General features: G+C 47.1%; 1 protein-coding gene across 5 annotated transcripts in view; it reads left to right on the top strand.

The window, feature by feature from the left end:
• AOPEP (aminopeptidase O (putative)) overlaps positions 1–20217 on the top strand; it is a 333964-nt gene that overhangs the window by 222278 nt on the left and 91469 nt on the right. For all 5 annotated transcript variants that reach the window (XM_059141103.1, XM_059141101.1, XM_059141102.1 and 2 more), the window contains 2 exons: positions 515–558; positions 10235–10295. In XM_059141103.1, the coding sequence (XP_058997086.1) occupies positions 515–558; positions 10235–10295 (105 nt within the window). The remainder of the gene's footprint in view (positions 1–514; positions 559–10234; positions 10296–20217) is intronic.

Raw genomic sequence — 20217 nt, 5'->3', positions numbered from 1 at the left:
ACGCGGGCCTCAAACTCACAACCCTGAGATCAAGGGTCACAGGCTCACTGAAGGAGCTAGGCACCCCTGTCTTTATCTTTCCATAGAACAGTGCAAGAATGTTGCAAGGTAGTTCCTAGCCTTTTGGAGTTGAGAGTGTTCAGGTGTCACAGGATCTCGAAGGAAAGCTTGGGAGGTGGAAAACCTGATTAAGTAGAAAGGAGATAGTGCTTTATGCTATGGGCAGCCTTTTGAAAATAGTTAAACATGAAATAAACTGTTGGTTTAGGTCAAAACAACAAATAGTAGATTTTTCAATTTGTTTGTGGTTTTTACAAAACAATTCTCTTTAACTGATTGGATTGAAGCCCTGGTAAATTAATAAATAGGGTACATAGTCAAATAAGTCAACACAGGCCTAGCTTCCCTAGCAGGTGAGCTGTCAGCAGCTGGGAGCACTCGGGCTCTGGCAGGATTCCGGACAGAGTTATTTATTGATGGACATCTTTAATGGTTTGCTTTTTTCTTATTCCAGGATTTCCTTCAACTGCTGTTGGAGAATATCCCAGAAGAAAAAAGGTGAGGACCAATTTAGGAATTAAGAGCTCGGTTTTACTTTTCATGTTAAAAAGGACCCTGCCATTGTTTGGCTTGTTACAATCTAGAAAGTTCAGTCTTCATCTCTTGACAGAAATAGGGACCTGGCCCAGGACAATGAACCAGACCTAAATCTAGGCCCCTGTTGATATTGGGATCCAGGGGGCATGCAGCCTTGGGAGGACCCAGAGTCAAAAGTCCTGAAAGTAACGTGAGAGACAAGCCAAGAACACTTTGTGGCCTCAGATGCTGTAAAAAAAGATTGGAGGAGAGGAAAATTCTAAGTGAGGGTTCTTTAGTTAACATGGCTTCATATAAGGAAGTACTGTTTCATTGAAGGTCAAAGTGTCATGTAGTAATAAGCCTGGGATTTGAAGTCAGACTCTCCTAGGTTCTTATCCCAGCAGGGCTCCTTCCCAGCTCTGAGATTTGGAGCAAGTTACTTCATCCCTCCGAATTTCAGTGTTTCACCCTTAGGAGGAGTGCAGGAGATAACATCTGTGTAAAGTAGGTGTTCAATCAATGGCCGATATGACAATAGTCATCTTCTGGGCCTCAAGCCCTGTATACAGGGTCTATATACAGTAAATCACTTAATCCTTATTACGGTGCTCGCCCCCCCAACTACCACCATCTTCATAGTGGGTATTAGAAGCCAGCACTTTCTGTATGCAAGCCCCCAGTTAATCCTTCAACCAACACTATTTAGCTCATGCCATGTCTGTCCCTATTTTACTGGTAAGAGCACTGAGGTTCTGAGGGGCTGACCACGTACAGGAGGAGGAGGTTTAGGACCTACATCAAAGTTTACACCAGATTCGTTCCAACCCTCTCCTTCTCATTTCTTATCTTCATTTAGACACCAAAAGTGAATACCCTGAAATATAATTCTCAGTAGCAAAATTGGTATGTAACATTAAAGGGGGGCATCTTGATAAATTAAACATTACTTTGAAGAAGAGCCAATGTTCTTCTCTTTTCTGATCCACAGGTTTAACTATGTTTTTATGCTCACAGTAGGTTTCCAAATGTAGAAATGAATTCTTACACGCAGACACTGACTTGGACCTGGGCAAGGCCATCCTCCGTGTAGGTGGGCCAGCATCCTGGGCAGTCCAAATGGAGTGTCTTCTAGCGAAGGTGGCAGGGTTCATGCCCCCAGGAAATGACATGCAATTCAGGATGGGGGAATCCAGGGTCCATGAAGACACGAAGATTTTTTCCCGAGTGTTGGATTTTTGGCCTTTTCTTTAAACTCCTCCTCTTCCACCTTCTACTTCAATTCTTGCTCCAACAGTTAGAAGCGTTATTGTTAGCCACTTGTTTTTTAAAATTAGATGTGAACACACACACACACATACACACACACGTAAAGCAAGCCAGTGCATCATACAGAATGAACATACCCATCTTATTTGATAAATTTCTTCATTTCTACCTCTTTGTGTTCATGCCTTTTGATGCCGAAGGCAGTCTTATACAGGGTGATTGCGTGGGGGCATTAGTAATTGCCCAAGATAACTAGCTTTTCAGGAAGCTGCTTGAAGGAAATGTGGCTTGTTTTGGAAAGTCTGAAGTGTTTCGGATTTATCATCCTTTCTTTTTAAGCAGACATATGGGTTTTTTTTTTTTCATATGCAAAGATCATATCAGATGTGGCTATTATTCGTAAGGTCAGGAACAACAGTTTACCTGCAAGTTTCTGTTTGTTTGTTTGTTTGTTTGTTTGTTTTTTCCTTTTTCTTCTGTACCTACCCTGGAATAACTTTTGAGGTTCTCTGATAGAATGGAGCAGTTTCCTTAGAAACTAATGCAAGGGAAAAAAGATAAGACAATTACTAGAAATAGCATATTCCTATTACAAAAGTTTGTTACTATACGTTCTTTTGGGAGAACTTCTTAGTATAGCAAATTTCATGGAAGCTACAAAGTGCATTTTTCGTTTAGGAGGGCTTCTTTCTTTTCATCCACTTCCTAAGAAGGTTATGAAGTTAATGGGGATGTCCCTGAGCCCTCTGACTCCAGGGAGCCTGGATCTTATCATTGTGAATATTTATTGAGGGACACACTATTGGGCCCACAAAGAGACTTCTGTTGCAATGATGGCAGAGTCAGTCTGTTTAAGGGTGACCACTGACCACCAACCTTCACCCCCTGAGAGGACGGCTTTCCCAGTTAGGGTCATGTTTTGGCTAGCAGATTTAAGCTTCCTTTTAAAATTCCCCTTAATAGTTAAGGCAATTTCCTTCCTGCAATGCAATGCATCTATTTCAGCAAGTACACCAGAGCCTTTTTTGAAACTCGAACATCTTCTTTCCTGCTAACTAATGTCAGAATCGAATTCAGCTATTAAAACAGATCGTTTGCCCTTTTACCTATGCAGCATATTGTACCAATTTTATCTGGGTCTCCAAAGGCCCCACACCTACCCCCAGAGCCTCTAATCTGTGGCCTGGCTGCAAACTGATCCTTGGGCACATCTGTCAGGCACGTGAGCCATTGTTAGTGGGGCAAGGTTCTTCAGATTAGACCAGCCACTTAGTGTTCAGGGGCCGGTATCCTCCATGTCACACTGTTGTGTTGTTCTCTTGCTTCGATTAATTTAACGTTATCTATTGAGCACCTCCCCTAGCAGGCTTTATGCTGGATGCTGGGGGACAGAAAGGAGTAGGTTCCATGTCCAGTCTGGAGAGAGCTCCTTGCAACATGAAGATCTGTGTGAAAACAGATCATTATGTCTCAGTGTTGGAAGTGCTCTGGGGAGTTTCAGAGTCCTTGGTACCAAAGGAAAGGCCCGTGTGTCTTAGCCTCGAGCCTTCAGGCAGAGAGGTACCCCTCAAGGTTCTCAGTAGGAGAATGCCGTCAGCAGATTGGAAGGCTGCTCCAGGGGGGAGCTGTGGAAGATCCATGTGGGCTGGGAGGACTAGAAGTCATGAGATCATTGAGAAACCAAGACAGCTGTTCACTCACGAGATCTATAGCTGGAACCCAGGCAGGGGTGTGGCAGGGGCAGGAGGGTTTGGGAGAAATGAACAGATCCGAGGGATGTTCCAGAGGGGCCATGGTTTAAGACTGGGTTGTTGGTTGTGAAAGGTACGCGGAGGAGTGCAGCACAACCTGGCTTTTCCTCCTGCACCACTCAAGGGGGACACTCTGGAGTAGCACCGGAAGCAGAGTAGGCCGGGAGTTTGTCTTGGGAATCCCTATGGGGCAGAAGGAGTGGGAGGGAGAGCATTTGGAGGTAGAGGGGAGGGAGGTGAAGGTGTTTTAGACTTCTTCAGTGTGAGCTTTCTGTTTACATGTTGATGTTTTATGAGACCAAGGGAAGGAAAGCTAAAAGTGCTTAGAAGGAAATCCAAATAGACCCTGGGTGCCAGCTGGCCCTGCCCACCTCATACCTCCACCCTGTCAACAGTGGCTTGCTCTTTCTTTCCTTTTTAAAGATTTATTTATTTGAGAGGGGGTAGGGAGAGCAGGGGGAGGAGCAGAGGAAAAGGGAGAGAGAGTCTTAGCACGGAGCCCGGTGTGGGGCTTGATCTCACGACCCTGAGATCATGACCTGAGCCAAAACCAAGAGTCAAACGCTTAACTGGCTGTGCCACCCAGGTGCCCCAACAGTGGCTTTTTCTTTGCTCATCAGTTACTGTGTCTGTGTGCACGTCCCTGTATTTGGTGTCATTCACTGCCTTCCTTCCCCCGGGAGCTAGGGAGTGTTTGCTCAGTGACCTCAGCCATCTTCATTATCTGCCCGAACACAAATGACCCCTTTTGATTGAGAAACAAGTAACCCTGGGCACGGTTCTGAGATGCTCACTATTTGTATCCATATGTAGAGAGGGAGCTTAAAAACCTCAACTATGAAAATTTTTAAAAATCTGTGAAAAATGTCGGTGGCACTGCCAAACGAGGGTCTTTTGCTTTCAGACCCTGAGTGCCAAGGCCCCTAATGCTTGAGCTCATCCAGTACCTGCCCCTGCAGAGTTCCTTCTATCTGTGGTTTAGTTCACGTGGCAGTTGTGGGGGGGCTTTAGGAAGTTGCACTTTCCTTCAGAGGCGCGGACAGAAGTGATGCAGTTGGGAGCCGAGATGGTGAAGACCTTTCTTCTGATCAGCTGCAAGATGATAGGCACAGGTGGCAGACACAGCTGAGAGTCAGCCCTGCATCCTCGTCCCTCTGCCCTCGGAAATCAGCTGAGCAGGCAATACAACAAGTATAATACCATTTTTGCAGGAGCCTGGGTCTGTTCCTAGGCATGCTAACGTCACAAAGGGAAGAGCCACCGCCTTGCAACTTTCTCAGCTTTAAACACAGCTTGTCTCTCTCACCAGCGTCATGCCACGGTGTACAGCGTATTCTGTCCCCTGCGGTGTTAACTATGTGTGACCAGGTTTATAGCTCAGGGGGCCTGGAGACAGACGCCTGAAACTCAGAGTTGCCTTACAGGATGTAGGAGTGCCGAGAGGGAATTCTGCAGCCAGCGGGTAAAATAACCTGCTGTTCCAGATGCCCAGGAGGCTTGGGTAATGAGGCGGAAGTACCGCTCACCAGTACAAATCGGGGGCATGCAGTTGTGGGTCTGTGTACTTTTAGCTATCTGTATAAAATCAATTTCCATAGTGATCAGACATGCAGAAGAGTAATTTCCTGTAAGTCCTGGGTCCCAGCGAAGTGGAAATGCTTCTGCTTGTCATTGTGATTATTTAAGCCACATGATCTCAGAGGGGAAACATTCACCATTGGCTTAGACCCTGAGTATCTTGATTTGAAAAAGTCAGCTTTTGCTTTACCCTGGCTATCTATCCAAGTTCAGACCTAAAAATTCACCTGCACCGTCATCTCAGTTATTATGATCAAAATAGCAAAAACTACGTAATTGTACTTATTCCCTCCAAACTTGAAACTCATTTTCCCCTTGCGGATTAAGTATTATTGGGACACTGGCTGGCTCAGTAGAGCATACAACTCTTGATCTTGAGGTTTTGAGCTTGAGGCCCATGTTGGGCATGGACCCTACTTTAAAAGAAAAATTCAGCATATCACAATCTCATAATTTCCTTGGGAAGTAAGGTCACTTACAGTACCTTGAAAAAATTTTTTTCCAGTAGCAGCTTAAGTTATTGTTTTCATCATCCTCTCATAGTTTAAAATCTCATTCCCTGTTAGCAATCCCCAGACAGACGTCAGTACAGTTCCATTCCAGCAGTGGTACTGGGAGTCTAGAAACCTGGGTTTTTCTTTAGCCCTTTGTCTGGCCTGACTTTGGCCAGTTTTCTTATGCTACAGTGTCTCCATCTGCTCAAAGCCAGACAACAATTGACACCCACTTCATGAGGATATGATGAGAAATGAAGTGATAATGGTTATAAGATGCTTTGAACCTTTCCAAAGGAAAGTGATCTGAAAACACATGTTCTTTTCATTCACGAGAGAGGTCTTTTGCTCCTGGATGCAGCTGAACGATGAACTCTCCTGCCCTCACACTTTTGCCCCTCCCAAGGGTCTCCACATCTCTTCAGAACTATAATCGAAGGGCAGACAAACCGGGCCACCACAGCAGGGGCCAGGCCACCTTCAACAGGAGAGATGTGAGCAAGAAGGAGAAGGCAGGGCTGTTTGGAGCAAGCACAAGCCCCCCTTTTCCACAGGCTTGCCTGCTCCCCAAAAGCACAGCCAATGTATTCAGTCAATGACTGAATTCAGCCTAGGAGGAAAAGTGGGGGCTTTGCAGCCAGGCAACATAGACTTGGATCTGTGTCGCCTTCCCGGAACCTGCATTTGCTTCTCTTTGACATGGGGATAGTGCAAATATCATAAAGTTTAAATGAGACTTTCTCTCTAGTGCCTGGTACACAGTAGGTATTCAATAAGCAATAGCTACTACTTTTATACCTTTACTTGGAAATGGGCAGAGGGGTTTTGGTGCCACTCTGTGACACTACCCATGTGTGCAAATACTAAATATGGCAAAGCAAAATTTGCCTTACTACTTTCCAATGCAATAACCACACAGTTGGCCCGGCCAGCTGTTCAGGTCGTAGACTGTAGCACAGATTGTTTATAGCCTCCACTTTGGTTTGCCTGCCTCTGGCCTCATTTCCCTCAGTTACTCTTCTTCGACCCCCTTTCTCCTTTGCACCGTTCTGCAGCCATACTCAGAGCCTCTTCAGTGAGGCCAAGGCTCGGTGGCAGGATGTCAGGGTTCTCACAGAACACCCCCTTTTTCCCCCTCACCTCATTCTGTGTGCCAGCCCTGTTGACCATGGCTTTGGACTTGCCTGCTTCTGCTCCCTTTGCCCTGCGTGCACTTTCCTTCCATTTTGCTGGCCCTGCCCCATCACTGGGGACAGCACGGCCTTCCTCCATGACATGGTTCAAGCTTTGCTTCCTTTAAGATTCCCCTGACAAGCCTCCCACTGTCCTCCTCCTAGCTGAGCCACCTGAGGCAGCCCCGCCTCTTGCACACGTAGTCCCACAGCTCTGCATTAGCGCTAGTGGCACTGTGGGCATGCCTATCACGTGTCCCTGTCAGACAGTCACGTCTTGGGGGGTCCCAGCTCAGCCCTCCACAGAACCTCGTGCCCAGTAGGGACCCACCAAACCAATGCCACAGGGAGAATCATGGCCTGTTCTTCAGTTTTCCAGGGCTCATCTCCCTGGCCCCTCCTGATGCCACCCTTAAAATTGTCGTATTTCAGCTAAGATTCCCTGAAGGAAATTTATGTCTGCGTCCTCTTACTCACTCCTCCATGGCTCTGCACAACAGCTGTTAGTCCTCCTTTGTAAAATCACTCAAAAATGGCCGTGAAGTCATCCCAGACTTCTCTTGTTCAGGACATTGAACCCCGGTTCCCTCAACCCCCCCTCGTGGACCCAGGGCACTCGCCCCTTTGATCCTCACTACGACTCTTGTCTAAATCCTTTCTTAATCCCCTGTCTTCCTCTCTAGTTGTGCAAAGTTTAAGAAAGCTCGTTTTCCTAGAACCACAGCACAACAAAGCTCTGGTCAGAGTCAGCCTCTTGCTTTGGCTTTTCTGAGTTCGTGGGAAGGAGGGTGACGGGAGCCCTTGGCCCCAGCGCTCCGGGCGCCCAGAGTGTCCCTCTCTGGCTGGAAAGGAAGCAGATGAATGGGTGGCTTAGGAAAAGCTTCAGGGAAGGAAGGACCTGGAAGAAAGCAGGCGTGCCTCTCAATCAAGACAGACAGCTTAGAGCACCAGCTGATCCCCCACAGCTGTTGAGGCCCCAGGGCAGGAACCCAGCACCACCAGGTGAGCCCCCTCCTGGGTGCCAGACAGTAAGGTGGGGATGGTCTGCGTCCTTCCCATCAAGAGCGGGCCTTCCAGGGAGCCTCTTATGTTCGGTGGAAATCGTACAGTCTGTCTGCCCCTGCAGCCTTGCACCTTTCATTACAAAGTGAAACAACTTTGAGTTCTTCCGACACTTCTGTAAGGCTTAACCTTCAGCCCCACTCTCCTCCTCCTCCCAGCCTGCGAAGGGCATTGCCCGCACCTCTCTGTGCAGCCAACCGGGCTCAAAAAACAACCGTGCTCTGCATCTAAGGTGCTCTGAGAGCCACCTCCTCCCCTCCAGTCACCCACCCACCCCTGCCCCACGTGCTGCACACGCAGTCACACAGGCACACTAGTGCACACGTGCACACACACACATGCCTCACGCTCTATGTTACAGCAGGAACCAGGCTGCTTACACCTGGGTTGATGCTGTTGAGGGGCCACAGAGACGTAGTGGGCCGAGGCAGGGGGATGGGGACACCTGTGGGCACCTGCCAACAAGGCATGCCCAGTAATTCCACTGAGTTGGGGAACCTGAGGAGCCCAGTGCAAGCATGTTTGGGAGGTCATCATTCTCCCCTTTTCTACTTCTGGCCTCTCCCACACAGGGGCATCATCTTGAAATGAATCCAAACCATTTACTCTGCATAGTCCCTCCGGCCCCCCGCCGCCCTGTTTTCTCTGGAAATACTGACAGTTGCTCCCTTCTGCAACCTTTGCTTCTCCTCTGGCCCAGGAAGACTAAGGTGACTGGCTTCTCATTGGGGAAGAAAAGGTCGCAAAAATATTGGTCAGGCCCTACTTCCCCAACCCCCATACAGGTCCGCTTCTCCCTCTTCCCTTTCTCACTATTGCCCCGCCGGGAGCAGAGCCCAGGAGGCGAGGGAGCACTGGGTTCAGCACCTTAACAATGCCGATGGACAGAATTTTATCTTTCCATAGCTTCTCTGCAGTCCCTAAAGGGAGCGGGTGTTAGGGAAGGGATATGATTTATATATGTTTGTTTATTTGTTTATTTATGATGTAGTATGTAATATATAAAATTTGTATAGGTTTGGAACCTAACACATTGGGAATCTCTTACTGGAAAAGGTGATTTTTTTTTTTTAAAGATTTTATTTATTTATTTGACAGATCACAAGTAGGCAGAGAGGCAGGCAGAGAGAGAAAAGGGAGGAAGCAGGTTCCCCACTGAGCAGAGAGCCCGATGCGATGCGGGGCTCAATCCCAGGACCCTGGGATCATGACCGGAGCCGAAGGCAGAGGCTTTAACCCACTGAGCCACCCAGGTGCCCCGGAAAGGTGATTTTTAAATTAGAAGGGAATACTTCTTATTGAAACAAAAGTAAAATGTGTTTTCATTCATTCAAATAAAAAATATCTATGGGTATCATCTTTTATACCAGGAACTGTTCTTTCTTCTGGATTTAGAGAAGCAAGTTGAACAGCCATAGACCCTAATCTCAGAGAGTTTCAGACCAGTGGGGGAGACAGTTAAAGCGCCAGTAATGGAATAAACGACAGGCACACACTGCTGGATGCTGTGGCACAAAGGACAGGGAGTGAGGTGAATGCTACCCACACAGCCTCGGAGAGGGCTCAGGAGAGGCCTCTGGGAGCAGAGATGTGAAGCAGGAGCTGGGGTTATCTAGAAATGGGATGGGGTCGCTTTAAACGTCATTAGCCCAGGAAGACGGGAAGACCCAACCTAAGGTCTGCTGACCCCAAACAGACTGGATACTTAAGGAATGTAAGGAGTATTCAAATCAGCAGGCCACGAAACCAAAAGAATTTCAGCTGACTTTGGGTCAGACTTAACGAGCAACTGTCATATTTCAAACAAAGCAGCCCGTGGGCCTGCTTCAGAGGTGTACAAACCATGCGTGGTCCCTGCTCCTGGGTCCCTCTGCGCTCTTGCAGTGGGTCACGCCATTTGTGCTCATCGCAGCCCCTCGTCACGACAAAGTTCCAATTTCATTTTGGTGTATTAAATGCTGGGGCCTTCCGATTTCACTCTGCTGCCTACTGCAAGGAAGCAGTTGTGCCTGATGTGTCCTGTGGACATGCTTTATCCTCCCTGAATTGTCCAACCCAGCAGCCCCCTCGGGGCCTTAAGAGCACCTACTGTGGTGTGTCTCTGGTTCTTAGATTCCACCCTGCACGTTCCTGTTGACCGAAGTGGCGCTGTGTGACTGAGTGCCTTCTGCGCTTGAACCTGGGACAGCCTTGCTTTCTCCAGCGAGTGGCTACCTCTCTGGAAGATCCATGCTGTGATGTACCTTTCCCTCTTTTCAGAGGAAAAAATGCTGTGTATGCAGTAGGTGCTCTGTAACGTTTTAATCCTTACCTTTTTGTTTTATTTTTAAAGGCTTGGGTTGTCTGTGGAAAACATCTTCCGAGACTGGCTGGAGAGTTCTGGAATACCACAGGTGCGCTCAACAGAACTGCTCGGGAGGGTCTGTGGGGGATCGTGGAGCTTGCTGCTTAGCAGCTCGATTTTGACAATCATTTGTTTGTAGGTGTAGATATAAAAGTAATCACTGTGCTGAGTTGGAGTATCCGTACATCAGGAAATAATGGTCTCCCATCCTTTACGTCTGCGATCACAGTATATGCCTCTGGCCTCTGCCTCAAGGGACTGTGGTGCCGTAGTGGGTCTGCTGGTTGACCTCAAACTGTGTGTTAAGCAAGGTCTTGCAAAGTGTGGTGTGTATTTTGGGTAGTGTCACCAGGCAACACTTCAGGCCATCAATGGGTTGAGCAGGTGCCTCTGGCTTTGGAGACGGCCAGATGAGTGAGTGAGCTGGCTCGCCTGTGGCTCTCCTCTGACCTGTCATGCCCTTAGTTCTCCATCATTTCCCTCATGCAGCTGCCCCTCAATGTCCTCCCCTGCTTCTGCATCCCTGCCTCTAGCTGGTCTTACCTGAATGAGCCACGTCGATTCATTTCTCCATCTTACAGACCAGGACCTGTCCCCGCTGAAGGTGGTTCTACTGTCTCCCGCCCTTTCAGCCCAGGGGCATGTCTGAGGGAGAGATGTTTCCAACCAGTCCCAGCTCCGTGGGAACTGCCTGGCTTGGAGCCTCCCCTCCCTCCTCTCTGCCCAGGTCCTGTGCTTCCTGGATCCTGACGGGCAGCCCCCGAGTGCTGACCCTTACCAGAGCATTGGCCATGGGAAGTTGAGGGTGGCATCCTGCGTGGGGCTGGTCAAGGTACCCTGCAGGCCTGGAGCTTCCCAGTCTGGCCTGTACACCCTCCCCGCTGCCTACTCTCCCTCCCAGCGCCCCCCGCCCCCGCCCCACAGCAGCTGCAGACCCATCAGAGTGAGCCCCAGTGTCTGGGAGTGGACCCCCATGGCTGTGAGAAACTCAGCCCTAGGCCCAGGCAAGCAGCCCCCTTAGCCTGCTCGTTTCCAGTTTCATGGCTGGTTATATGAGCTTCCCCCTTGGGAGTGTCTGAATGTCACTGAATGTCTGTGAACCATGAAATTAAGGAACAGGAGGGGCTGCTCTCCATTACCTTTTCATCCCTCTCTTCACATCTTTGTCCTAGCTATCAAACAGGGGAAAATGTCGGCCTCCAGCCGCCATGAACTCTTTCCTAAAAAGGACGCAGTGCCTTCTGTCCAGGGATGCGTGTCACCTGTTACAAGTTATTTGTTTGGCCCAATCCTTCTGGGAGCAAAAAAGAATAAAACCCTGAGGTCTTAAAGAAGCAAAACAAAACGGGTGGGTAAGGCAGCACCTGGTTCTGGGAGGCAGCGCTTTCAATGTGTAGGTATTACAAGGAGGTTCTGTGATTTCTAAGACAGGGAGGCTTCCAAACCCGGCCATTCACTGGGGAGAAGAATCTCAAAAACAAAGTTAAGGTTTGTCTGATCCCGAAGAGCCAAGCGTTGCCGTCTTGTTTTAGATGGGGGCAGAGGGCATTCGCCAAAGCTGTGGGCCTTGTATTCTGAGGCAAGGCTGTAGCAAGGCGCCCAGACATTCTTTCCGTGGCCTGGAAGCTGGGAAGAGTGGGGAGCTCAGAGAGCAGAATCCCGAAATTTCCTGGCTCCAAACAACAAGGCTGCTGTGTTCAGCAGTTAGCCCCAAGGGAAGAGAAAAGAAAGAGTCCTTAATCGAGTGCCCAGAAGCAGGCGCACCCCACTTGGGCTGTAACACTGGGGCTGACCCTCTCAGTCCAGGGAGGCTCCCTAATTTCCCCTGAAGAGAAGGAGGCCTTGCCACCAGCGGGAGCTTTTTGCTTTTCATTAAAAGGGGGAGGGGCGCGGCAAAGGGAGAGGTTTGCCTCTGAGCAGTACATTTTTTCCAAGGTCTAGTTGCATTTGTGACAGCTTATAGTGTAGACAAGAATTTCTGCTATAAACTGACGAAACCTGCTGTCAAAACACAGCCAGGTGCAATGAGGCCAGCCTAGCTATAAATTGTCTTTAAGACCCAACTGGTATTTCCTTGGGCGCTTAACTGTTCAGTAAAAACAACAGCGTCAGACAGAAAGGACCCTGATTTAGTGCACATCTTTCCATTGGTGAATGATCAGAAGGCGCCTTTTCCTCTCCATACCCATTCTTTGCCGTTATTTACATGGTTGGTGATGATTTACTTGCTTGCGGTCCTTTCTGCACTCCTTGAGAGTTCCTTCTCTGTTCCACTGCAGTGAAAGGCTCTGCAAAGGCCCCGGACCCTCTGGGTGCAGCAGCCTGGCAGTGAATGGGACACCTTGTTCTTTGTCCCCATCATTATAATATAAAGTTACTAGTGTGCTTGGCCGGGATTGACAAGCAGAGTACTGAAATCGCTTCGATGCTCTTTGTTCTCGTTAAAATTTCTGTCCTCCAGCGATTGAAGTCATTCATGACAAAAGAGTCACGTTCTCCTGGTAAAGTTTTCATTCTGCAGGTTACAGAGGCTTTTTGTCTCCTTTCAGGAAGGCTTGCCTTGTGGTTGGCCTCGATTTTCCTTTTTGGCCACACTGAATGGAAATCATTTAAAAAAATGTGGAAATCACTTCAGCAGCAATAAAAGTAAGCATGAGCCCCAAAGAAGTAAAAGAAATTGGATCCAAACCTCTTTAAAGAACACCCAACCCTGTAACCTTTGGCTTTGCAAACAGATTTAAAATTGATTGTACCATCGGTATTATAGATTATTTCCTTTTATGACTTTTTCCCCCCTGGTTTTAGAAGTATTACATATTTATTTTAGAATATAAAAAATTTCAAAATAAGAAAATCAAAATGGTCTAGAGATAATTTTTTGATATAAATCCTTTCAGTCATTTTTCTGGAGGTCTGAATACATGGTTTACCCTTTTCTTTGTCTCCCCTTTTAAAACTCAAATAATGTGTTCTCTGTAGCAAGTTCAAGCAATAACAAAATATAAAAAGGAAAGGCCGTTGTCCCCTTCAGTCTTTCTCTGCAGAAATAATCCATGCCTGCTAACAGCGTGGTGTGGGTCCTTCCACACATTTTCTGCGCTATACAGAATGTAGGTGCATATCCTTTTTAAACAAAATTGGAATCTTATTATCCAAGCTGAAAGTTCTCATTTAAAAGTATATCTTAAGCAGCTTTCCATATCCCCTTTGATATAATTTAAGAGCAGTAATTTTCAGCAGCTGCCTAGCTTTCTAACGAATAGTACTGTAATTTGATTTACTCCGATTCCCTCCTTGCCCCCCCATAGTATACATTATTTCTAAGAAAGTCGCCCATTCTGCTAATTTGACCGTCCTATAAATAGATACTGACAACTTTTCATGTCTGCCCAAAGGTCTCTTCCAACCCCCCACCAGCTTATATGCGCATGTATTCCAACTCCTTTTAAAACATTTATGTGCAGATACATTAGAAATAACTTTTCCCATCCAGCCTTTCATCTGTACTTCCTTATTTTAGTTGCTACAGAATTCTCTGACTTCTCTTTTTCCTTGAGTTCCTGGCCACATTGCCAAGTCCTGGTATCCTTTTACCCATATTTATTACATTTTGAATTTTCTTTCCTTTCCTACGGCCTCCCCCATTTCTCATTATATTTGGCTTGGACTGGTTCGGTAGCTAATTGGTTTTTTAGCCACCAAGCCGTCTGCATCAATATTAAGTGGATCTTTCTAAAAGATTCCTCCTCACCAGAAACTTACTCCCCATTAACTATGGATTGAGAATAAACTCTTTGGCTTGCTATTTGAGGCTCTCAGCAGAACTGCCCCGGCTGTCTTCTTAAACCTTAATTTCTACCCTCCTAGGCATATGCTCAGCCATACTTACCAATCTCTAAATGTTTGTTTCTTTGCCGTGGGTCTTCCTTTATGCATTCCCTTTTCTCCTTGGAATGCTTTCCTTTCCATGTATTTAGCAAGTGTCATGACCCACCTTACATTGTTGCTATCTGTATATGGGTCTCATACATAGGCTTCCTCACCCTGGGGAAACAAGGACTCTGTCTGACTCATCATTGTCTTACTGCTGTGATGCGCACAGTCGATGCTCGGGGTCTCGATGTCCAATATGGCGGCCACTAGCCAAACGTAATTATTCAGCGCTTGGAAAATACCCAGTGGCCTGAAGAGCTGAATTTTTAGTCTAATCCAAATCTAAATTTAAGATCTAATAATCCAGTTTTTGTTTGGAACAACTTTGGATATGTGAATGCATCTACTTTTTTTAACCTTCAATTTTATGAAATCTAAATAGAGACCAAGCATTTCTGGTTAAAATTTAGCACTTGAGGTGGACTGTGAAAACACTCAGATTTAGAAGATTTATTACAAAGAAAGGAAGGCAAAATATCTCTTTAATGGTTTATAAAATACTGGTTACGGGGCGGCTGGGTGGCTCAGTGGGTTAAACCTCTGCCTTCCGCTCATGTCATGATCTCAGGGTCTTGGGATGGAGCCCCCACATCGGGTTCCCCGCTCAGTGGCAAGCCTGCTTTTTCCTCTCCCTCTGCTGCTCCCCCTGCTTGTGCATGCATGCATGCATGCCCTCTCTCTTTCTGTGTCAAATAAATAAATAAAATCTTTTTAAAAATTAAATTAAATTAATTTTAGCTGTTACATCTTTTAAAATGTGGCAACTAGGACATTGTAAATGACAAACGTGGCTCGCATACATTCCCAGTGAACCGTACTGCTCTAAAACTATTAGTTGCATTAAAATCTGAGTGCATGATGCCTTAAAATCCCCCACCAAATAGATGTAACTGAAATCATCTGTATTTTTGTCAAATGTGTGGATAAAGATAGAGCTCAGCCCATCCATAGACAGCGTTCACTGTGCTGTGATGGCGCCGATGATTACAATACACGGATGGGAGTGCTTATTCACAGTGGGCATCCAGAGGGCATGCACTAATTACCAGCCTCACTTCAGCTCTTAATTTCGCCTCCCAGGCAACCTGTTTCCTGAGGTACTAACAAGTAGCTCACTGGCACCAGTGAACCTCACGGCCCTTCTGTGGCTCCGTCCGCTCTCCGGGGGAAGCACTCAGCAGATGTGAGATGGCAAGATCTATGGGCGCTGGGGGCACTGATGATGACAGAGAAGATGGGTCATAGCCAATCACCTCAGGTGTCTCGGCAACAGGCAGGAAGCACCTCGAGCCCCGAGATTCACCCCTGCACCCCCACCCCAGGACAGCAGGTTCTTGCAGCATCTCGGAATATGCCACTGCTTTTCAAGCAGACACGTGCAAGTTGCCAACGGCCACACAAGCAAATGATGGACGACTTCAGTCTCATAGGGAAAATGCTGAGGTCACAGAACTGAGGAAATTTGATAAGATGTGATGCTTTTAGCACAGAGAGAGCCAGTGGTTTATGAGGAGAATAACTCGTAAACTTCTTTTTTGCAGTTTATGTAATCACATCAACATAAGTTTAAGGCCCATTGGGATACTCAGTCTCGGTGGTGTCTATAAGAATTCTACATTTAATGGTCATTCCCGAAAAGTGAGACTAGTTATTTTGTAAACTCCAGAGAAATGATATTTTTCAAATTATGTGTGCTATGAGATCCTGGCTTCTTTTTTTATCAGTAGTAGCAGTTGCTATAATGGGGTGTGTTTTTTGGGCTTCTAATAATTTGGCTGTCTTTTTAGTCCAGTGGTTTGGCTTACATTTTCTGAGTGACTGAATAACCTGTCAGGGGATCTTAGAGATACATTGACTAGATATTCTGGTCTCAATTGGGGCAGGGCCCATAATGTCAATGAGCTATCACAGTTCACTGAAGAGCCCACAAATCACTCAGAGTGCTACACTGCTCCGCATTCACCAGAGATGGGGAGAGAGTTTACTGAAGTCCTTTCATCTGTAGCCTGATTTCTTTCATTTTTGGCATCCGTGCCTTCGTGCTCATATTAGTTAGCTCAGGCTGCCATAACAAAATCCCGTAGGCACAGGTGGAATTTTGCAACAGACATTTATGATCTCACAGTTCTGGAGGCTGGAAGTCCAAGGTCAAGGTATGGGCCAGGTTGGTTTCTCCTGAGGCCTCTCTCCTTGGCTCGCAGACGGCTGCCTTCTCCCTGTGTCCTCACAGGGTCTCTCCCCTGTGTGTGTAGAGATCTCTGTCCCAATCTTCTCTTTTAAGGACAACAGCCAATTAGATTAGAGCCCATTTCTGTGAACTCATTTTACCTTAATCACTTTTTTTTAAGTCCTGGTCTCCAGTATAATCACATTCTGAGGTATTAGGGGATAGGACTTCAACATGTAAATTTGGAGGGAGGGGAATTCAGCCCATAACAATGCTTTTTCCCAGCACTTCCCTAATTCCACATTTCTTGTGAATCCCTTCAAAACGCCCAATAAAAATCACCCAAGTCAACCTATTGCCCTAAGGATAAATATTTTTAGGGGTCTATGGATTTTTGGAGCCCCAAGCGACATTCTGTGTTGTGGAATGAGAGAGAAAGATATGTGGGAAGGAAGGGTCTATTCTGGAGAGTACTAGGTAACTGAAGGTCTGTGCTGGGCATCTGTATTTTTGGGGCTATATGATCTGACACTGTCTAAATGCACTGACCTCTTAGGAGCACCTGGGTGGCTCAGTGGGTTAAGCCTCTGCCTTCAGCTCTGATCATGATCTCAGGGTCCTGGGATTGAGCCCATCCTCCGGTTTTCCGCTCTGCAGGGAGCCTGCTTCCCCGACCCCCCCGCCTGCCACTCTGCCTACTTGTGATCTTTCTCTCTCTCTGTCAAATAAATAAAATCTTAAAAAAAAAAAAATGCACTGACCTCTTCAAAGCAAAAGGCACCACGATGTACCAGGAGGCATTTTCCTCTGGTGCCCCAAATGAAAGTTCTGTGTCCTTTCTTCCTTTTCTCTCTCTTTCAAAACACAATTTCCAGAAAGAATATGAATCTCACTCACAATAGTCTAAGATGAGACTCCACGTGAATAATAAGGATTAAAAGTGTTTTCTCTCCGGGGCGCCTGGGTGGCTCAGTGGGTTAAGCCTCTGCTTTCGGCTCAGGTCATGATCCCAGGGTCCTGGGATCGAGCCCCACATCGGGCTCTCTGCTCGGCAGGGAGCCTGCTTCCCCCTCTCTCTCTGCCTGCCTCTCTGCCTACTTGTGGTCTCTCTCAGTCAAATAAATAAATAAAATCTTAAAAAAAAAAAAAGTGTTTCCTCTCCCTTGAAGATTTCCTTTGTAACTGTATCAGAGCTTAGAGCATCCCACACCAGATGGATGAGATTTGCAAGAGGAAACTTCCAGGATCTGAAATTGTACCTCCTTGTCCTGTGCCTCCCCACCCCCATTCCTTCCCTTTGTCCCATGAATATAGCTGGTACTCTCTATCCTTTCTGAGGGATTGTGGATGGCTCAAGGATGAGAGAACATGGGCTTTGCCCTCAAGATGCTTAATAATTAAGTGGGGAAAGTAGGTACACGTGTAACCGACCCAAGGCAGAATGCAATAACTTGTGAAAAATGGTCTAGCTTCCAGCATTTGGGAGAAAGAGGTCCTTTCCCATTGTGGGAGCAGGGAGGGTTGAAGTACCATTGGAAGCCAGTCTTCAAAGACACATAGGGGAGAAGGCCATTTTAGATAGGCAGAGAGTCAGAACCAGCATCTAGGGGATCTAGGGCTGGAAAACAGAATATGCATGTTTGAGCAGCATTGGATAGAATCCGTGCTCAATGGGCTGTGGCTGAGGAACCAGTTTGTCATAAGCATAATTAAGGCTCAGGGGGTAATGCCCCAGGACCAGAGGAATGGATGCAGCTTCCTGGTGGAAGGGCTTGGGGAAAGCGCTCTACCAGCCAGCCTCACTGTCACTCCCCTCTCCCTCCCCAGCCCCAGCCTCTGCCACACTCTAACCAAGGTCATCTGCCCCCCCCCCCATAATAGAAGGATCAGTGCTTTTTTTTTTTTTTTTTGTAGCGATAAATACATCAGGTGAAAGCATTTTGACCACAGCTTGGAAGAGTAATCTTTCCTCTTGTTGGGATAGGCTGGTTAGGAACAGGTGTATTGTTGCCTGCTTTGCGTGGAGAGCAGGAGCTGCAAAGGTATTGATTAGGAACGCAGGACACTGCCAGACTACACAGGAACTTGGATATGAGGCTGGAGGCTTGCCACAAGATCCAAGAGCCACAGAAGGCTACCAGAGGCCTGTGAAAGGGTGCTAATACTTGAATGGCAATTAGGTCCCTGGGCAGGTGGCCCAGCAGCGTAGCTAGCAGGAAGACACCTAGATGAAAGGACAGGGCCCTCCCCTCCATTCGGGTACTAGGTAGTCTCCAGGAGTGGGAAGAACAGTGAGATAGATCTTCACCCATTGGTTTTCAACTTTGAACTTTCAGGTCCTGGAGCTGTTCGCTTACATGGATACTTTTTAAAAGCATCATTAAGTATCTGGATGGCTGGTGATATCTCCCTAGAAGGCACAGCAATGGGCTGAGGAAACTCTATAGGTGTCCTCAGAGAAATACATAGGAAGCCATGAGAAACAAGTACAGATTCGCGTAATGCAGGGACATGCCTGAATCCCGCTCAGTGAGGAGGGAGAACAGTCAGGATACTGACCTTGACTAAGGCCTGGAACCCTTCAGGAGCTCAGATTGGACATCTGTTTTTAAAGATTTTACTTATTTATTTATTTGACAGACAGAAATCTCAAGTAGGTGGAGAGGCAGGCAGAGAGAGAGAAAGAGGAGGAAGCCGGCTCCCTGCTAAGCAGACAGCCCAATGTGGGGCTCCATCCCAGGACCCCCGGGACCATGACCTGAGCCAAAGACAGAGGCTTTAACCCACTGAGCCACCCAGGTGCCCCTGGACATCTGTTTTTTTTTTTTTTTAAAGATTTTATTTATTTATTTGACTGAGAGAGATTACAGGTAGGCAGAGAGGCAGGCAGAGAGAGAGAGAGAGGGAAGCAGGCTCCCTGCTGAGCAGAGAGTCTGATGCGGGACTCGATCCCAGGACCCTGAGATCATGCCCTGAGCCGAAGACAGAGGCTTAACCCACTGAGCCACCCAGGTGCCCCTGGACATCTGTTTTTATTTATTTATTTATTTTTTTAAAGATTTTATTTATTTATTTGACAGAGAGAAATCACAAGTAGATGGAGAGGCAGGCAGAGAGAGAGAGGGAAGCAGGCTCTCTGCCGAGCAGAGAGCCCGACGCGGGACTCGATCCCAGGACTCTGAGATCATGACCTGAGCCGAAGGCAGCGGCTTAACCCACTGAGCCACCCAGGCGCCCCTGGACATCTGTTTTTAAAGTGAGCTCAGAGGAGGACATGTAGGCCTGGCTCTCTTATGTGGATGAAGAGCATTTGAGAACTTGTTTCTTTTTAAAGAATGGAAATTCTGAACCAGCCCAGATGGACACAGACATGATTGGGGTGTGACACCATGGAGAGAAAAACAATATTTGCTTGCCTTTGGAATCAGAAGGAAAAGGAAGCAGGAGCCACTAGCTTTGAAAAGTCTACTTGGTTCCATCCAGTTGATAGAGACAGTTGGTAGTGGCCTATGCACACATGGTTTTCTTTTTTCTTTTTAATTTTATTTTTTAATTTATCTTAGAGAGAGGGGGGAGAGAGAGAGAGATAGGAAGTGGGAGGAGGGGCAGAGGGAGAGGGAGAGAATTGCAAGCAGACTCCATACTGAGTGCAGAGCCCGACATGGAGCCCAGACCCATAGCCCTGGGACCGGGACCTGAAGCAAAACCAAGAGTTAGATGCTTAACTGACTGAGCCCCACACATGGTTTTTAATAAGGAGACAAGTGTAGGTATTTTCTGGAAGCATAGCCTTGCAAACTTGGGTTAGAGGCCTTTAAGGCCATCTAGCCCAGTTATGCTGAGATCTGGTTATCAGAATCACCCAGGAAGA

Source organism: Mustela lutreola, chromosome 12 (assembly GCF_030435805.1).
Source record: "Mustela lutreola isolate mMusLut2 chromosome 12, mMusLut2.pri, whole genome shotgun sequence".
NCBI classification, from domain to species: domain Eukaryota; kingdom Metazoa; phylum Chordata; class Mammalia; order Carnivora; family Mustelidae; genus Mustela; species Mustela lutreola.
The sequence above is the reverse complement of the archived record's forward strand: the minus strand, read 5'-3'. Positions and strand labels throughout refer to the sequence as shown.